The sequence below is a fragment of the Harmonia axyridis genome, chromosome 7 (assembly GCF_914767665.1).
Source record: "Harmonia axyridis chromosome 7, icHarAxyr1.1, whole genome shotgun sequence".
NCBI lineage: Eukaryota > Metazoa > Arthropoda > Insecta > Coleoptera > Coccinellidae > Harmonia > Harmonia axyridis.
This window is the reverse complement of record NC_059507.1, coordinates 31,228,264-31,248,543: the sequence shown is the minus strand read 5'-3', so window position 1 is coordinate 31,248,543 and position 20,280 is coordinate 31,228,264. Positions and strand designations below refer to the sequence as shown.

The following is a 20,280-nucleotide window of genomic DNA, read 5'->3' as shown; positions in this document are numbered from 1 at the left end:
TCAGTACTTAAGTAGAAAATATCAGCCTTCACACCAGTGGCGTACCTAGACATAAGCCTTGGGAGGGCTTCTTTTGAAGAAGTTTTCCAAAGAAATTGGCTTACGCATAATAAGATTGTGATATATAAGGTTGTTACATATAATGGATATTCCTCCTGGGGGGATATATCCCCCACTTGGGTAAGCCACTGCTTCACACTAAAATACTATACGGAAAGGAATAAAAATGCCAAAATTAGATGTTTTTATCGCAAAATGAGGTCATCGTAAGTTCGCCCAATCCAGTTTGTTTCGCATCATGTCCTGATAATAAGTGTTGATCATTTTTGTTTTTTAAGCTTTTTTGCATATTTGAAACAATTTTTTTTTCGTGAAACTAAAACTACACCCAAATATCGTTCTTTCTCTGATAATTCCCGAATTATATTCCAAATTTTAGTAGCACCCACAAAAAATTCAAAAGAACAGAAATCAAATTATAAATATTTCATATAAAGCTTTCAAGGGTTTATAAGAAAGAAGAAACTAAGAGAACATCCAATTCCAAAAAATTTATTCAGATTAAATCTTCTCTTTTTCTCATAAAATGTAACATGTAACAATATATTATATTAATCTTTATATTATACAATTACTTAAGCATGAAGTATAACATAATATTCAAGGACCTTCCCAAAAATGACCGCAGTATAATCTGTTTTTGTTGATAAATTCTTCCTAAAATGATAATGCCACATTAATGCATTGCATAAATAGATATTTTGTGAAATATATTTATAAAAAAAAACTTACATTTCTATCTCTCCTGTAACACTTGGTGTAAATGTGTCTTGAATAATTATTCTTATTTGCAATATAACACGGTAACGCTGTATTTTGGCGAATTGCTGTATTATTGGCATAAATTATTTCTATAGGCTGAGGACTTTTTTTGTAGGTTAGTACTGTATCAACCTTGCAGTTTAAATTTATCGCAAGAAAGAGAAGATTACTTCCTGCAATTTTATTCACTACATAAGGCCTGGAAATAATTATGAAATTAGATGTAATCAGAACTGCCAAACAGAATTATCTAAAATTTCATGATGAGTTACTTTCTGCGAAACTATCTGAATATACATACAATACAATATGTAATACACGTTTTTGAAATACTTCTACCTAATATTTGGTATCCTGAATCAAAAGAACATAATTTTCTGGAAATATCAAACTATATACATTAACAGCTTTGAATTTCCATTAGATGAAAAATATTTAAGTTGATCACAAGAGAAAATTGAAAATTAAGGATAATTGGAACTCACCAAAGACAATCAAATTTCGAATGCCTATTAGTAATGATTGGGCTAGAAACAAAATCATTGCCCAAAGTGAACAACCACATTTCTTTATCACAGGGTGTGGGTATTGTTTTATTTATTAGCAATTTCTCATAGGCTATTGTCTCTTTCTTGATACTTTTATAATTCTGTGGAGGATTCGCGCCTATCACATTTTCTGCTAGAAGAGCTATGGTTGAGAGCGCCCATTTGGTTGCTTCAATTAAATTTCCTAAAATCTAAAGAAAGTATTATCAAATTATTTGTTAAATTAGAATTATAGGTTCTTAGATGAACCTTATGTATTTATAATTAACTTACGGACTGGACTTTTGGTGCTGAATTTTTCTTCTGCCTTTTTAGTCGCTTTTTTTTATCGGCTGTTGTTTCGTGGTCCTCTTCTAAAGGATCCTTGTAGCAGATACCTTGGTAATCGAACATTCTTGTTGGGCGATATACTTCATTTTTAACTAAGTGATACATTATATCTGGACGCAAGTCACCAATGTATCGACCTGTATGTTCTCTGTTATCACTAAGAACCACATAAGCATTGTTGTCTAATATAAAGCATGACAGATAGTCCGATTCGCAAGTTAAATTGCATCTTCTATTCTTGCACTAAAAGTTTTTTTAAATTTGAATAAACTCAATCATTAGCTATAATGTACATTCCATAAAAAAATTAATTACATAATATTAGGTGTAATTAAAAGAAATCCATTAATTTTCCATTAGATGACTTTAGTTGTCTGTATCTATTTTACGTCCGATCGGGTTCCACTAGATGGAGTTAGGAAGATGAGATTAGTTCTACAAAAACTTCTCTGACAGATTTGTGATTCGTTGTTTCAGTTTAGTTTGAGCGCGAGTCAAAGATGAACACTATCAAAGATAAAATACGCTTTATTTCACAGTTCTTCTTCGGCTGACAATGTGAATAGTGTTTATGGCCCTGATACTGTAACAACCAATCACGCGCAATTTTGGTTTCGTCTATTCCTATTCCGTTACGGTGATTTTGATGTCAAAGATTTACCACGCACAAATGTCGAATCCGACCGTCATGTATAAGCACTGTTTCGATTACTCAAGAGCTAAAGATTGAACAAAAACTGTTTTGAACCATTTGCATGAAGCTGATCTCAAGAAAGGAGCTAGTTGTATGGGTACCGCACGAGTTAACGAAAAAATTCTCATGAACCGAATTTCCATCTACGAATCGCTGCTGAATCGCAACAAAATCGACCCATTTTTGAAGCGGTTTCTGACTGGTGATGAAAAGTGGATCACTTACGACAACGTCAAGCGAAAACGGTCTTGTGCAAGCTAGGATTAATGGCCAGGAAGGTTTTGCTGTGTGTTTGGTGGGAACTGTACTGTCAACAATTGAACCATCTGCAGGAAGCAATTGCTCATAAGCGGCCAGCTTTGGCCAATAGGAAAGAAATTGTGTGCCATCAGAATAACGCCCAGCCACACACATCGACAATAACTCGCCAGAACTTCTGGGAGCTTGATTGAGAGTTTATTATGCATCCACCATATAGTCTGGATCTGGCACACAGTGATTACCATCTGTTCTTTTCCATGGCAAACAATATTGCTGGTGAAAAATTATCTCCAACAGAGGCTTGGGAGAATTGAATCAATTTTTTGCCAATAGGAACGAGGGCTTATAAGAGAGAGGCATAATGATATTACCTTCAAAATGGCAAGAAGTTATCGAACAAAACGTCGCATATTTCACCTACATCGGATCATTCCAACTATGGTAATCAAAGCCTTGTTTTTCATGCAGAAATAATTGATTTTTTTTTACTAAACCTCAAATGTGACAGGTGGACAAATTAAAAAATACCCTGCTAGGCAATATGCTTTCCCATAGGCATCGTGTGATTCAGATTATATGATTATTTTATATAATAGACAACTTATCGGGAGCGTATTGTAAAATTGGCACGAAACTAAACGTGGATCAAAATCTATCTCTTTTCATTACAAATCTCGTGCATACTTACTCTTGTAGTTATATTATTATATATGTTGTACATCGTTCTGTGATTGAACTGAAGACCAATTGTTGCTACCGGAGTTTTTTTGATGCCATCTCCAACAAAAATGGCAGTTGTACCAGTTATCATGGTATTATTTTCATATCCTAAAAGAAAATAATGTAAAATACCGGTGCTTGTTGCAGGAGAGCGATTCAAACGAAATAATCAAATTTGAATATAAAATGTCCTTCCATGATTTGGTGTCGACATAAGTATGTGAAGGAGTTTCCAGTAAAACGTTTCATTTTTATATTAAAAAAAGAGTATATTTCAAGTGAAATCACTTTGTTTTTTTTTTCATTGCAAAGAGGAAAGTATTTCATTAATGATGGAAAACGATATCATCTAAATGGCTGCCATGGCTACGGTTGCATCATTTTCATGAAATATTCGATGACCAATTAGCACATTTGCGGCTGTCTGTTCTAGATAACTTCACGAATTCCAAAGGAACAAGCGTAATTTTACAAGAAAAGTTTTGTCCACGTATTATTTCCCGAAGAGATAATCACAATTGGCCACCAAGACCTTGTGATTTTATACCTTCAGACTTTTTATTTAGATAAGATCTATTCCATTCCAATACTCCACAATCGATTCAAAATCTAATCTTGAATCGATTGTGGAGCATTGGAAAATAACTTATCTTGCACGTGAGTGGCCCCAAAGAAAAAAGTCTGAAAGTGTTAAATCACAAGATCACTGCAGCCAATTGTGATCACCTCTTCAAAAAATACCTAAAACGTGATTATTCCTGTTGAATCTTCATTGATCATCGCTACAGATTAGGTTAATAAGTAGCAAAACTTATAATTAATTTATTCATCACAGCTTACTAACTGGATTTTTTAATAATTTGGATTCTTCTGAGAATTACTAGAGAATAGTTTGTAATTTTTTTCTCGAAATCGGTAGCAGATACGACAAAACTCCAAAAAACCAAAAAGTGTAGTACTGAACCAAAGTTTTTTTTTACATTTTTCAAAACTACCATGATCCAACAGAAGAAATTCTGAAGAAAAGAAGCGGGCACTGTTTCACAAACAAAATTACGCTGTAAATCTTTAAATTGGAATATTTTTGCCATTTTAAGTTAAATATTTTCAGAGGGAAGGAGCTATGAGGAAAAACTTGAAAAAAATTTAAACTTTAACACCCTGTATCTTGAAAACGAAGGATTTGGGGGTACAAGGTTATAGAACTTTTTTCTCAAAATGATCCGAGGAATCTATCATTTTTGTTTCGTTTTTTCATTCTTCAATTTAGGGTACCCTGTATAAGATGTTTTTCTTACCTGATATTTCGAAGGGTACTGAATAAATAAACATTTCCTCGTTTTTATAATTTTCTTCGACGGCTCTTCTGTACCATTCCTCATCGATAGAGTTGGGATAGAGCAGTTCAAAATCGTTGGTTTCATCCTCATCTTCATTTTTCGTGTACGTTCGCCATCTCGTCAATCCTGACCGAGTAGCAATGAAAATTTTACTTACATAGAAATTATCTACAAATCTGAAAAAATTATTTCGGTACAACAGCAATAACAACATAGAATTAGAGAATTTTTAGATTCTATTAAGTATAATGAGAATTTAGTTGCCCGAATGTTTTTTAAATATCAAACTAGGGGAGTAAAGGTGCCTATAATTGGAGTACAAATAATAGGTAGCTGAATATCTAGCTAATAAGTGAATATAGAGACAAAACCTACACATTACACAGCTGAAATGATAAAAATAATTTGATTAAATAAAAAAAAAAATAGATAAAAATTTTGAAATGGTGTTTTTAGTTGTGTCCAACTTTAATTGATTTCAATTTATAATTTTGTTGAAAATCTTAGGTTATATATATTCGAATCCCGCCGAGCTAGGGGTTCCTCAGGCCAGCAGCCCATGGCATTTTTCTAGCCTTGCCATTTGCGCATATTAGTACAAATCAATCGTATTTGTACTCACATTCTTTCATTCAAAATGGGTTCGTCAAACCATTCGGTTATATTTGCATCTTGAAGTAAAGATTTGAATAATTCCTCATAATGACCTGAAAATTTGATAGAAGATCAATTGGAAGTGCGTGCATTCTGTTTGATGATTGAAGATTGATCAAATATGTGATATATTTTTTTAAAAGTATTCTAAAAATATTTTCAATATCAAGTCGATGAAGTATGCAAAAATTGCAGTTTCAGATTTTTAATTATTTTCTCTGTATTTAATTTCTCTGTTTATCAATTTCAAACTACAATTTTTGAACAATCAATCGTGAATGAAAAACTTCTTGGCTACTATTCGTATTTAATGTAAATGTAATGAATTGGATCAACTTACATTTATTTCCTCTTCGCATGCATTCCAATATTTTCGCTTCCGGTGATCCATGTCCACAGTTTCTACAATATTTCCTTAAAAAAATAGTAATATGAATATAATAATTATATATGTATACAGGGTGAGTCTGATTTGTACCGAAAATTCCCGAGGTAAAAAGTAACACTTTTTTCCTTTACTATTTTTTCCGATTCGATTTTTTCTCACTCAGTATAACGGGCATTCTGGAGTTGACCGGACTTTATTTTTAAAAAGTGACCGATATCGTAGACGAGCCAAGCCAATGAATGAATAGAGTATAATAACGGGTGTTTTTTTCGAGGTATATAACTTTAAGTTGGCATTTCTGTTCAAGATGGCGACCGATTTAACAGCTGTCAAGTGATTTATTCTCAGTTTGATTTGGCAATTCATCATGAATAGATGAACAACGCTTGCAAATAGTGCAATTTTATTTCGAAAATAATGGTTCTGTGCGGAATACGTATCGCGCACTACGTCCATTTTATTTTGTTTAGCGATGAAGCGCACTTCTGGTTGAATGACTACGTCAACAAACAAAACTGCCGCATTTGGAGTAAAGCTAATCCTCAAGTGTATGTCGAAACACCGTTACATCCAGAAAAACTGACTGTTTGGTGCGCTTTATGGGCTGGTGGAATCATTGGTCCGTACTTCTTCAAAAACGATGATGGCCAGAACGTTACAGTCAATGGTGATCGGTATAGAGCCATGATTACTAACTTTTTCATTCCTGAATTGAACAACCATGATGTCCAGGATCTGTGGTTCCAACAAGACGGCGCAACATGTCACACAGCTCGTGCCACAATCGATTTATTGAAAGACACGTTTGGTGACCGCCTAAATTCACGTTTTGGACCTGTGAATTGGCCTCCAAGATCTTGTGATTTAACACCGCTAGACTACTTTCTGTGGGGCTATGTAAAGTCATTGGTCTATGCGGATAAGCCACAAATCCTTGACCATTTGGAAGACAACATTCGCCGTGTTATTGCAGATAAACGGCCACAAATGTTGGAAAAAGTCATCGAAAATTGGACGTCCACAGCCGTGGCGGTCATATGCCAGAAATCATATTTAAAATGTAATGCCACAAGATTATCTTGCGGATAAATAAAATTCATGTCAATCGAATAATCCATCGTTTTTTTATTGCAATTTGAAGTTCTATAGCTCTAAAAAAAAACACCCTTCATATCTGTTTAGTATTTCTATTGATCAATAAAATTGTACCTAGTATCGATCTCTCATTATATGGAATTATAACATACAACTTTTTATGCATGTAAGTTTTATAAAAGACTCACCATAATGGATGAACTTTCCAATTCTTTGAATCCAATAAGCTTCTAGCATACTTAAAAGTCACTTTCGAATCATCTATTTTGATATTCCCATATTTATCTGGAAGTACAATTGCAAAACCGAATGGTCTAATATCTGTGTAATAGTAATTTCTTTCGGTTAATATAATCCTTTTCTGAAACATTAAAGATGGAAAAGAATTAAGAATTTAACTGAGGATCTTTTAAGTACTGGGAAGTGAGCCCTCTATTCAACAAACCGAGACAGCTGTCTATATGTGCGCTCTCAAAAAAACCTGTCCCTACAGTCAGGCCACGCTAAGGTCCCTGAAATCACTTAGCCAGGGTTCTTTGCTGACTGAGAGTTGTCGTTGTACCATAAAGCAACTGTCCAGAGGCAATTAAGTAACTCTACTATGGATACCGGGGCATTGTGGTAATTAAGGGAATGAAAGAACCGATGAACTCAAAAAGAACATCAAGGTTAACTAACACCTGTTGGCCCTGAGCCTTTCTGTGAGCTTGGAAAAGACCAAGTCAAGTGAATTTCACGTAAACTTTACGGGCAGTTGAATATTCAGAAAGACGCATTTAGGTCGAAAAACCAACCCCAGCAGGTACAGCGAGGGCTAAAAATAGAACAAGAGCATCCTTGGCGCCACATTGGCGCTACATATGGTCATCCTGAAGTCACATCTTAGGGCAAGAAATGAAGACGTGGACCAATCAGGGACTTGGATTGCGCTTTGGTATGCAAAATCCAAAGCGACACTCAACATCCCCAGGAAATTGGGGTACCATATTCAGTACGCTCGTAGCTGTTACCTTGTAAATACATAACTTGTACAGCCAAATTCAATATATTAATTAAGAAATCCGGTGTTTCATTATCCCAATTTAATAGAATTACAGTTGATCGATTCAACCAAAAACAAGGTCCAACAATTGGAGTTGGAAAATAGAATAACCCTCTGGAGGAACCTTCTTGGTCTTGTTCAGGCAAAGAAATTTGTGATGCTTCCACCGACCTATACCAGAAAGCTTTTGAAGCTGCCACGAGCTGAGCTTCGGGTTATGGTGGGACTGCTGACAGGCCACTGTCGGTGCAAATATATTTTGTACTGCATGGGTAAATCAGCAGAGGAGATTTTCAGCCTCTTTGGAACGAAGGTAGAACAGCTAAACACATGGTGTGCAAATGTCTGGGGTTGACTAGTCTAAGAACCTCTCATATAGGAACAACAACCTGATGTTGTGCCACAAAGTCCTATACTCTTGGCCTCTGATAGTTATCAATTTTGAATCATCTGATTAAGTTGTGAAACATACTTCTTTGGAAGGCAGAGCAAGAAAACTAGAAGACTCGGGTTTGAATTCTCGTGGAACCACTTTTTTTCAATTACATAATGATTATATGATGATTCGTAAAAAAGAGAAAATTAAAAATAAAATATTAGTACACATTGAATGTAATATACGTACTAGATCATCCAGAGCAAATTTAACCTTGAGAAAAGATTTCCCATGACCTTCATAAACCACTTTCTCCCTCATCTGAAAACAAAATAATTATATTTGGTTATCAATATTAGAACAATATGCGTGTACAAACCTGAACAACAGACTTGGCAAATAATCTCGGCTCATTTTGATCGTCCAAAATTTCCACTTCCAATAAGTCCACCCTATTGAATGTAGGTTTCAAGATTTTATCTTCACCAAACTGAAAAATAACATGGTACAATATAAATAATTCCATAAGTAACTACGATATAACTATTACTTACTAATAAAATTTACATAATCCGAAAGGTAATTTCATGAAGATGAACTTCGTCTCTCAAAGTTTTTCATTTGTAAGCATACTTTGAGAGTTAATGTGAAATGAAGACATTACTATTACCATTGTTTACTACTAATGAAGTGGGTATGGCGTGTATTACGTATCTAGACTTGGACGGATTTGTTCAGAGCACCAACGCAAATAATAAAAAAACAAAAGAATTCCAAATGATATTATTCATACTCACAGTCGGTCTATGATCTGGGTGCATCAGAATATAACCATTGTTGGTCACCACAAAAGCATAGCCATTAACTCCAAGCTAAAAAAGAGTGAGTTGTATCTTTATAAGCGATTGAAAATAAGTATTAATTACCTTATGATGTGGTATTAGGGATTTGATCAATTTAATAGGTACATCAACTGCTGCCACACCGATGAGGTCAGCCTGAAATTTTCAATTTTCATGAGCTCACAAAAATTATGGATAAAAAAAGGAATTTTTATATAGAGCACTCATAACTGAAAATCGAGCTAATTGACGTCAGACGAGAATCAACGCCATAACACGCAATCATCACAATTTCTAGAATTAATGGGAGTAGCAATTCTTTTTGATCCAAACTACAGTTCCAATAAGCTGTCTACATACTACCCAATAGTAACCCTTCTATCTCCACACTGTATGTGTATCTAATCTTAATTCATAACTGAACACAACATTCCACCGGTGACAGTAATCGCATAGTAACAGTTCTACTTTTTTCTCCAAACCATTTGTCAGCAATTGGGCACATACAAAAATGGTCTCGTTGAGCTAGTTACTCTACTTGAAAAAAGAAACAATAAAAATTATGAAATATAAAATGTTGAGATTTTCATCACGGCATGCTTCAATGGACTAGTTTAGTGATGTTGATAATACTATATTTGACACGATAGAATCAAAATATAGAGCAAAACTGATAAATCAGTGAAAAAATTTTGAAAATCCATCAATAAATGACTGAGATATAGATTATTTAAATTTACGTATTTTAGCGCGGAACGTCTTTGGTCTCCGACTCGTCTGTGACGTCACGCCACTTGCCTGTGATCGCTACACCATAAATTACGTTTAAATACTTAGCCGCGCCAAGGCTCTCGCGCCGTTTGTAGTTGTACAGTGTAGTTTTAACTCGAGTTTTGTTTTTATGTCACCATAATGGAAGAAGGCTTCGTGAAAGGACAAAGTGACAATTTGCCTAAAATAGATATATTCGCACTGATGGAGTTTTTTCTTCAAATCCATCTTATGAGAGTGCTGAAATAAAAGGAGTTAAACTTTTCAAGTAAGTATCTTCTTTTGAGTTTGCTTCATCATGGTTCAACTTATAACGCCTCACTAATTTGCACCACTTCTTCCCCTGATTCATGTCATTTGGTATATGAAAAAACAATTTATTAGGGTTTTTAATTGTCGTGCTTGCACACATAGGCACAATACAATATTTGTAGGAATTTTTTTTTATTTCAGCCATCGTGTAACGAACAAAACACGACACGAACGGCACAAGTGATTGTACACCAATGAATTCTAAGCACTCTGCGAATACCAGTCGCCTCGTGTAAGTGGCGTGACGTCACACACTAGACGCTGCGTACTATGAAATTATTCTTCCAAGCGCAACTTCAAAGTCCCATAACTTTTTCATTTCTAGAGATATTTCAATGATTCTTCCACATTTTTGTTTCATTTTACTTAAATTTTTATAATTAATCCTTAACAAAAAAATGAAAACTAGTCCATTATGTATAGAGTCAATTTTTTCCCAAAATATGCAGTCGAAGAAATGATTCCTCCTGGTTTAACACTTTACTGAAAGGGATGGTCAAACTATACGCAAAATTATAAAAATTACTCATATACAATATAATATAATATAAACCAATAATAGAATATTAATTACAGTAGTCAGCATGTAACCAGACAGAACACCAGAACAATCAATAGGAATTGCAGAGCATTTCGAAAGAATTGGTTCATTTTCATTGCAATGAATAAAATGACAAATAACAATTCACGAAGTGTCAGCTTGAAAACTCCAGCTACCAAAAGGGTCTATTAATAAAACAACAGTGCATTCAAATGAACTTACCGCACCAGGTCTACGATCGTATACTGGAAGAGAAACAGTTGTCATAAAGAAATTTTTCCTTGGTGTTTCATACTCTTCATATTCCTAGAATGAATAGAAAACATTATTATTTCTTGGACAACCACATAACAATGTCGATGAAATAATAAAATAGAAAGTTTGAACCTTACATGGGAATCCTTGAGAAGATGAAAATTTTCGCTGGTTAATATCTTTTTGGTTCTCCGATACAATCGCTTTACATGGTCTAAAAATATTTCCCTTTGCCTGATACCTTCCCTCTTTCTCCACAGCCAATTGCATATCCTCCTGTCAGCTAGATCAACATAGAGATAGCTCCAAATGGGATTCTGCTTATCATCGTTGTTATAATTGATTGGCCTCGACATAACTGGGATGTATTTCAACATCTTCTCCCGCACCTCTTGGAGTAGGGTGATGTTGGCATAATAACCTGAATAATTGACACGTGGTGTTTACCAATTGAATATAACCTAATTTAACCTAACCTGAATTGACGCAGCTTTAACTCTTAAAATAATCTAAATCGTTTTCATTAGTATTTACCGATTTGATATAATTAATATATAACAAAGCTCACTATGGAGAATGCATCATATAACATTACAAGACATTAATTGAAATCAGATTTAGTTAGACATCTTTTATTTTCCAATCATCTTTAGATTGAACCATTTTTTTATTCATGGAAGTTACCAAATGGTTATCGTTGCTTTAGTATATCCTGGTCAACAACAAGATAACAAGAAGAATATCCGATCGAATTTTAAATGTGAAAAATTCTTACCCATATTTTCGCATGCTATATCTTCCATAACAATTCTGTCCCTTTGGCTAGTTCCTAACAAGTAGGTAAATATTCTGACTTCCTTATTATAATTCAACTTTCGAAGTACTTCTGGATGGTAATCATAATCAAGTTGTTCTGTTATGATCATTATTGCCTGATTACATCTTGAGCCTGAAATGAATTTCGGTATAAAAAAAAATAATTAAAATCGAAAGAAATATTTCAAGGCCTATTCAGCTGGTGGTGGCTATACCTATTCTGTGGTCTAGTTTGAGTTCACTAAATGGAGCTTCACGCTACGCCCAATATGCAGGTACCATAAGCCCAACCAATCCACAAACTTTGTCCCTTGCGCCTCGGCTAGCCTCCACGTTTTTTTTTCTTCATAGAGTGTGAGATATTGAGCCTTTTGCTGCCTAGGTGTAAGCTCACATATATGGACATATACAGGCTCAAATCTAGAGATCATATAGGAATTGATTAAACTTCTCGTGTAAACATCTGAAGGAAAGCACATGGAGGACTGATTGTGAGTGCTGAAACATCATCTTGCTAGCACCATAAGCTCTATAAATAAATGCTTTTCCTCCGATGAGACTAACTCCATCCCTTTGGTACATTTCCTCTATCGTGATTTATTGGAATGTGGGAGTTAACCGAGGCGTCTCCTATATTTCTTCAGATTTTACTTAAAACTAAATGTTTTCAAAAGTATCAAAAGTTCTTGAAACATACCTCCTCGATTTGCCCTGTAACGTTCCAATATTTTGAATGCTTTGGTGTAGCCGATTTTTATATCTGCCGCATACTCAATAGTGTAGACTGATAGCGATTCCCTCAATAGCCTCAGGTTTTCTTCATTAGCCTGAAATATATTCATTAATTGTATCGTACACAGTGCATCTCAGGAGCTTGGAATAAAGTATTATGTCTTGGAAAGATATGCGGAAAGTCAAACGAAAGGCAACAACGTTGTCTTTGTTTCTTTTCCCTTCAAGTTAAATTAGAAAGCGGTTAGTTTAAACTTTTTCGAAGCGACACATGAGAATCTTTTGTCATGGCAACCCAGATCCCCCGATCTTTTGCCCATAGAGCATGTTTGGGGTATCATGGGTAGAAGGCTTGGAAATTTATCCCAGCCCCTTGGACTTTGGCGGCTCTGAGACAAGTACAGGTAGCTTGGGATAGTATCCCTCAAGAAGAAACAGACCATCTCATTGCATTAATGCCTAGACGTGTTGGGGAGTGTATAGATAATCGCGGTGGAGTAACACATTATTAAAAAATTTATTGAAACAAATCTTGTTATATTATCTATGTTTCACCAAAAAAATTTAGAAATTAAAGAGTTCCTTCAGAGTCTTGCAGTTTCTTTGTCAGTTAGTATATCTAGATGGCCTTGAAGCAAACATTACTGCCTATACTATCAAAAGAATAAGGTAATATTTTCAGTTTCAATACTTACTTGAACTAGAGTATCGTCGAAACAAGGTACTAATGATCGAGTAGTATTATTGAATACGAAAATATTGACGAAATCATTGTCGTTCAATGTATCAAGAATGTTGTTCACCAGCATTGCACCAAGATTCATTTTGATGCCTTCCCATGCTGAACCCGAATTATCCAATAATATCACTATATCCTTTGGAGATGTCATTGCTTCGGTGTACCAGGATCTGGTTCTCATATCGTAAGTTTGATCATAGGTTTCAGTGGACCATTTCACAGCTAGAAAAATACTGTTTACATTATGGTTCATTATTTCCTCATATATATATGATGTTCTTCCAGTTAACAATGGATATCTTTTACTGAAATAACTTCACTCTAGTCCACGAACATTTCGACAACGATGATGACATCTTCAGAAGTTACTAACAAATTTCACAGAACTATCAAATATCAACCTCTACATGCTCGCATTCCTCATCTTAACAAATTTTCAGAAACTCATTCGATAAAACATCTGATCATTTGAACTATTTGAAATACCTGGGCACCATAATGAACCAAAATAATAACTAATCGGAAGAAATCAAAGAAAGAATAGAACAGGCAAGAGCTACCTTTGTGAAAATGAATAGAGCATTCTGCGACAAGTCACGCTGGACTTGAAGATACAAGCTTTGTGTTCTCGGTACTCTTTTTAAGGAATGGAATGCTGGTCTCTGAGAAAAACGGAGATGAGGAGATTACAGATTTTTGAGTTATGTTTGTACCGAAGAATTAAGAAAATAAGCTGGGGGTGAACAGAGTAACAAATGAGACAGCTATGCAGAGGACAAGAAGGAAAATTAAAATATCTGGGTGGGACACATAATGCTCGGAGATGAATACAACTTGTTTTCAAAAAATAATGCGGAACAAAATTCATGGTAGAAGACGACACTTCTGGCTGCGAAACTTGAGAAATGGTTCAACTGCTCTTCGAGGCAGCTTTTCAGATCCACCGTGTCCAAGATCCGGATTTTGGTGATTGCCGACCATCGTAACGAAAATGGCACGTGAAGAAGAATTTGAAATCAGGAGTTTTTAAAACCTAAAGACAAAACTATACTCCAAAATTGGCCAAGGAAGTCAATCAATTGGGACAAAGAACTAGACTAGTAGTATTAAATTCCGAAGACAAATCACTGTGGAAAACGAGCATTAACCAGAAGGTTATCGACAATCAAGATATCAAACAAAACCAATAGAAACCAAATAACGGTCACAAATGAAGACAAGGCAGAAGAGTTCGCAGAATCACTGCACTAATTCAAGCCGAATCTAAAAATCAACCAATCAGTAGAAATGAAAATTGCACAATAATCGACTTCTGTGTGACAGAAAAAGATTCGAAAGAATTGACAAAAGAAGAATACAAAGATTCAATAATAGAAGATATAAGCCTTATTCGCCTTATGTTCTGAAAAATTAACTAGTTCCACTAACTAGAACAATAATCCTTTTGTAAAATGACATCATATTATATCCAATAAAATATTTCTAAAAGTTTACCTGGATAGTGCCTCATATACCCAGAGGGACTTGTGAAATATTGCCATGTTAAGGTAGGATCTTCTTCTATGTTTTCCTTAAAAATCATATCAAGTGGTTCTGTCCATCTTGCACCTTCCAAAATATCCTGTTCTGAAAACAAATTTGAAACGAAAACATTTATAATTTTCTCCTCGTATCCTTAGATTGAATATTCAGAATGATGGGTTTGTGAAAAAATAAGAGTTGATATTTGTAAATTTTGTTCTTCTGTTAATATCGAAACTACAGACTATAGATAGTAATAAAAATTGACTTTTGTAATTGTATTTATATATTGTCATCTGAAAAATTTTTCAATCAACTCACCTCTATCATATACATTCAGAGCCGTTTTAATTATACTAAAGTTCATATTGACTTCGGTCTCAAAATGCGAATTATATTTCATAGACATGTTCTTGTAAAACGTCCAATGCATACTTTCCTCCAAGGCGGCACTAAAATCACAGTCACACTCTGGTAGAACAGACTCCTTTTTTGCTCTGAATATTTCATCTATTGTAGTTTTTTCATCGCTCACATTATTGAGGTGGCACCACCATTTACATTCTAACTGAAAATCGTTACAACACATGATGTGAAATTCATCTGGAAATGATTTTGCTAAAAATGAGCAGTTAAGATCGAAAAGAGTGAATTTGTAACTATAGGATAGCAATGTTCAAAATTTTATAACTAACAAAAATGGTTTGTTCATTAAATTTTTTTTTCTTTTTTCTAAATCTTAATATGTACAGATAGAAATTGTAAGTAATAGTTATTTATGTGTTCAATAGATTTTCGTAATATTTAAAATATAGTAATTTACGTAACAAGTCCGGAAAATAGGGTTTTTTTGGACGAATAGACAAAATTGTCTGTGAGTCCAAAAAAAACATTTTCGGGCGTGTTGCGTACAATATTTTTTCGGCAACCATGTCGCTGCTGCTTTTCATATTTTATTGCGATTGCGATCAAAAAACATGCAAATTTTTGACAACTAATTTCATATGAACTGTCAGCCGTTATCTCGGTTGCTATGGATTCTATGATTCTTTTCCGGCCTAGTCCAGGAAGTGATCACTTCCCGGACGGTTGCCGAAAAAATAATTAAAATCATACACACCTTTTTCATGTAGTTTTGTAAGTCCATATCCATTGAAGTCGACGGAGTGGTGCTACCAGGTTCTGTGAAGTTATCTGCATTGAAATAATGATAAGTTCCATTTGGAAATAACTGGTCTTTTTTTCTGTGTACTGAAAGATACTCAGCGAATTCTGCTATCCTCTGAAAAAAAGATCAATTCGTTACGAATCCTTGATTGGAAAAATTGAATCAAACATAGTCATATATTTTCATCGCTAAAATAAACTAAATAGGAGTTAGAATATTTCCATGAGCATTTAGATAATGAATCGAGAAAATAAAAGTAGTACACGAATCTAAAAAGTACCAAAGTTGAAATTTCTAGCTAAATCACTTCATCAGAATATTAGAAAATAAACCATAAAATATTCTAGACAAATATTTTTTTTATGAGCTTTTTCGTTTTCTCGACAAATTTTTTCCAAGAAAGTGATAAATGATATTTTATTGAAAGAAGATTTTATTTCTTTAATAATATATCACTTTTCATATTAATCAACTAATTCTATTCCATAATGATCAAACTTATTGGGGCACAAATTTTGAAAACTAAGAGACCAGGAAGTTCAGACTTCCAACTTGTGTTCACAAAACTGAATAGAATATAATAGAGAAAAAATAAATCTTTGATCATCACTGAAATATCTTTATGAAAGTAAATATTGAATCGTAAACACGGTCAAGCAGAAATCTACTACTGAGTTGTGTGTCAATGGTTTCAAAGTTATACGATATTTCTTAAAAGAATGCATCAACAAGAATTAGAACAAACGGACAAAAGTTCCTGACTTCAAATCAGTACTTTACCCATTTGTTTTTATATTGCTGTTTAGTATATTATTTTTCGAGCGCTCAAAAGCTCCTGGCTCCTTGTAAGTGATTTCCTAATTTAATGTACCGAAACGAACGCCAATCAAAAAATTTTCTGGAATACTGTTTTTTGTTTGTCGCCCTGTTTATTTAAAGCTCCATGGAGATATATTTATTTTGGATAATTTTTAATTGATGGCGATAAATACCTTTGTTGAGTTCTCCTTCTGATTCATAAGTGTTCTCAAGTCAGCAGCTATCTTCTCAGTAAGAAGATCTCCATCTTCTCTATAAAGTTGGTTCTTCAGACGGCTGAAGCTCTGAAAGGTCACGCACTCTTTAAGAACACGCGAAATCTTTATGCCATTAATGAAAATAGGTAAGAATTGGCTAAAGGCTGTTTATATTTTAAGTTTCAATACTCACTTCCTTAACAATTGTTTTTCTTGTCATTTTTTCGCTTAATTTTTTCAATTCTTTTCCGATCTCATCTGACCAAAATTTAACCCTGAAAATATTAAAAAAATTACGGAGACATTTTGCTACGCCAATCTGTTCTACTCTTATTTTTAATAATTTAATAATGTTGAATGATATAACACTATATAGTTATTACATATAAGACATAATACAATTTCTAAGACTTTGTCTCGAATTCAGCAATTTCGGATAGTAATATTGAATCATCGAAAGGAAAATGTGGCATACTCAACAATTTCTTAATATTTTATATTAAGACTGCATTTTCGCTACAATTGGATTCTTCTTCAGAATTACACATCGGTATATTTTCTTAGAAAATCTCATCTTGGAATTATTACAGGATCATTCCAAGCAGTCCTTATAGCTACGAGAATCAATATTGTGTAGACTCTTTGGCGCCCTTTACAGCTTCATCAATGCTGTAGCAACCGAGATGTTTTCTGACCTAGGTACCTAACTATTTCTGTCTCTATTTGAGTTATTTTGAAATGACTTACAAGATTATTGTAAAAATCGTAACCATTTGAAGTTAGTTATTACCTTCAAACGTTTATGAAACTGAAAACTAATTTTTACTGTTCAGTTCTGATGAACCTATATGAAAAAAAAAATATTATGTAAAAAAAAGATACATCATAAACGGTAATAACAATATGGTTCAATCGTGTCCATATATATTCGAATAAACAAGGAAAAATAAATAAATTCATAAATAAAATAATATAAATGAGCAAAGATGAGCTGACTTGAATTGAAAGCACAACAAAGACCCTTATTTATATTTTTCCAAATATACTGTTGAAGATTGATTAACATTAACTATAGGTACCTATCTAGCTACTAAACTGCAATCGTAATAAAGTTTTATTTGAATAAATAATAATTGTGAAATTAAAGACTTCAATTATTATTTTTTTAGTAATAATAATAATATATACAATAAAAAAATACCAAAATTTCTTCGATCCTACCAAGAAAAATCGAATTTTCAGAATTTCCTCTCACTGAAATTTTTAATTTTTTTCTTGGAGTTATTTGTGTACGTCACAAAAATAATTCTTTTAAATTTTTCACTGAAACAATACTTCATTGATTAACAAAAAAAATACTTATAGGATGCGATATTTACAACATATTATATCTGTCGGTGATAATCATTTTCTTTCTTTGAGGGAGAAGAGTCTTATTTCAATGTTGTATCATTCAAGAATAACGATTTTGTATAATTTCCGAAGAAAAAATAAAATTTAAAGTCAGATAATATTTCCAATCAATAGGATGGCAAAACATTCTACTAACATTGTATTTTAAATAGGTAGACTATGATAGATAATTTGATGGTTGATATGCTTCGTTATCTGATAGATAATGTTGATCATATATAGGAGAGAAAGAATATTAAAATCATTATATCTACCCTTATTCACTTCCTGAATAATAAATATGATTCATTTGAATCATCTACGACTTTCTCGCAAATTACAAGATTTGTTGTCTGCATACAATTAAACTTGAATAATTTTTGGACCAAACCTATACAAACTGACTAACTGAGTACAAAAGTAAAATTATTAATTTTGCAAGTTTTGATACTGAAATGGCGCAACAACCAGAAATAAGTATATTTGAAGAAAATGCACAATTTGAAGAACACTTCAGGAAAGTTACTCCTCATATCAAATGCATTGAATTTAAATTTGAAAATATAGAATGGATTTAAATTTTGTTAATTCCGGATAGTAAGTACACATTTTATTTTTCAGTTATTTTCTATAACTCCTATCTCGTTTATACTGAATTTCTAAGAGCTAAATACGATTATCTTTCATAAATTAGGTACTAAGATTTATGTATTTGATATCAACATTTATTCGATTATAGGTACAAGAATGTGTGAGGCATTTTGAACTGATATTCATGAAATAATAATAATAAAATAAGGAAATGCATAGGAGAAAAGCATAAAATTGTATTAATTTAAACAATCGATTTTAAAAAAAATTTCCATTCATTGAAACGTAAAAATAATATTTCAAATTTCCGTAGGTAGTCTCTATTGAATATTACTCACTGCTCAATCACCACTTCTTGATTTCTACGATCGCACCTAACTTCAACAGAAAAATAAGCTAGATGAAGCAAAAGATATAACAACATTATTCGAAACTCGAGCCGATCACATTCAAACAGACAGATACGAATAGTTTTCAGTTTATCTGCTGGAAAGATTTGATTAAAAGCGCATGACTAATAAAAAGTGAAATGGGGTGCGTGTGTTTCAAAATATTATCAGTTCTAAAAGGCAGAAATCATGTTTGTTTTCGTATAAACGACATAAACCCTTATGTGCTTTGATACTCTAGGGATCAAATATAAGCGCTAGTCCATAGATTATTCATTAACGTTATTTTTCCGTATATACATGGTTTCCCAAAAAGATCACGTCAAACAAAAACATTCAAAACGAACAGAAAATGTGCTCTTCCTTATGTGAAAAAATCGTTTTAATGGAAGTCTCACAGTTTTCGAGATATTCGATATTTTATGAAAATGTTGAATTTTTTAACTAACTTTCTCTCGAGCTATAGGCACAAATAAATACCTTTCGAATCATTGTTTTCGTGGATATTGTTGAATAATTGCTTCAATTTATGCACAGAAAAATAGTACAAAATATTATACAGGTATTCTGAAAAAAAAATTAAAATTCACGTTTTGCAGAAAGTGTGTTTTTTGTACCGAATTCTATCTGAAGTGGTGTCAAAAAAAACTGGGCCTTTTCTGCATATTAAGTTGAAAAGTTGCCTATTCTGTGAGGATTTTTAAATACAGGTGATAACCTTATACAGAAAAAAAAGATATTCAAATGTTTACCGAAACTGGAATATTTCTTTGAAAAGAATTTTGTCACCCTTTCCACAAAATCTTTCATTTTGTACACCCTGCTGAAAATAATCAATCAGTTCATCAATAAAATGTTATTTAGGTTGCAATTGACTTGCTGAGTTCATATATTAGTAACTATTTGTGATGAGCTGAGCGTACGA

General features: G+C 33.3%; 1 protein-coding gene across 1 annotated transcript; it reads right to left on the bottom strand.

Annotated features, from left to right (window-relative positions):
* Positions 1-536: 536 nt before the first annotated feature.
* On the bottom strand, positions 537-19,568 carry LOC123684396 (voltage-dependent calcium channel subunit alpha-2/delta-3-like). Its single transcript, XM_045623641.1, has 24 exons — positions 19,305-19,568; positions 17,177-17,258; positions 16,960-17,070; positions 15,920-16,081; positions 15,121-15,367; positions 14,773-14,904; positions 13,235-13,500; positions 12,505-12,634; positions 11,767-11,940; positions 11,129-11,412; positions 10,959-11,042; positions 9,197-9,268; positions 9,068-9,142; positions 8,650-8,760; positions 8,520-8,591; positions 7,041-7,213; positions 5,710-5,783; positions 5,338-5,422; positions 4,674-4,891; positions 3,344-3,483; positions 1,644-1,943; positions 1,308-1,561; positions 793-1,021; positions 537-717 (listed from the first exon to the last, which is right to left on the bottom strand). Exons 1-24 carry the CDS (start codon positions 19,388-19,390, stop codon positions 661-663), a joined length of 3,618 nt encoding a protein of 1,205 aa, XP_045479597.1. The 5' UTR covers positions 19,391-19,568; the 3' UTR covers positions 537-660.
* Between the last annotated feature and the right edge of the window lie 712 nt (positions 19,569-20,280).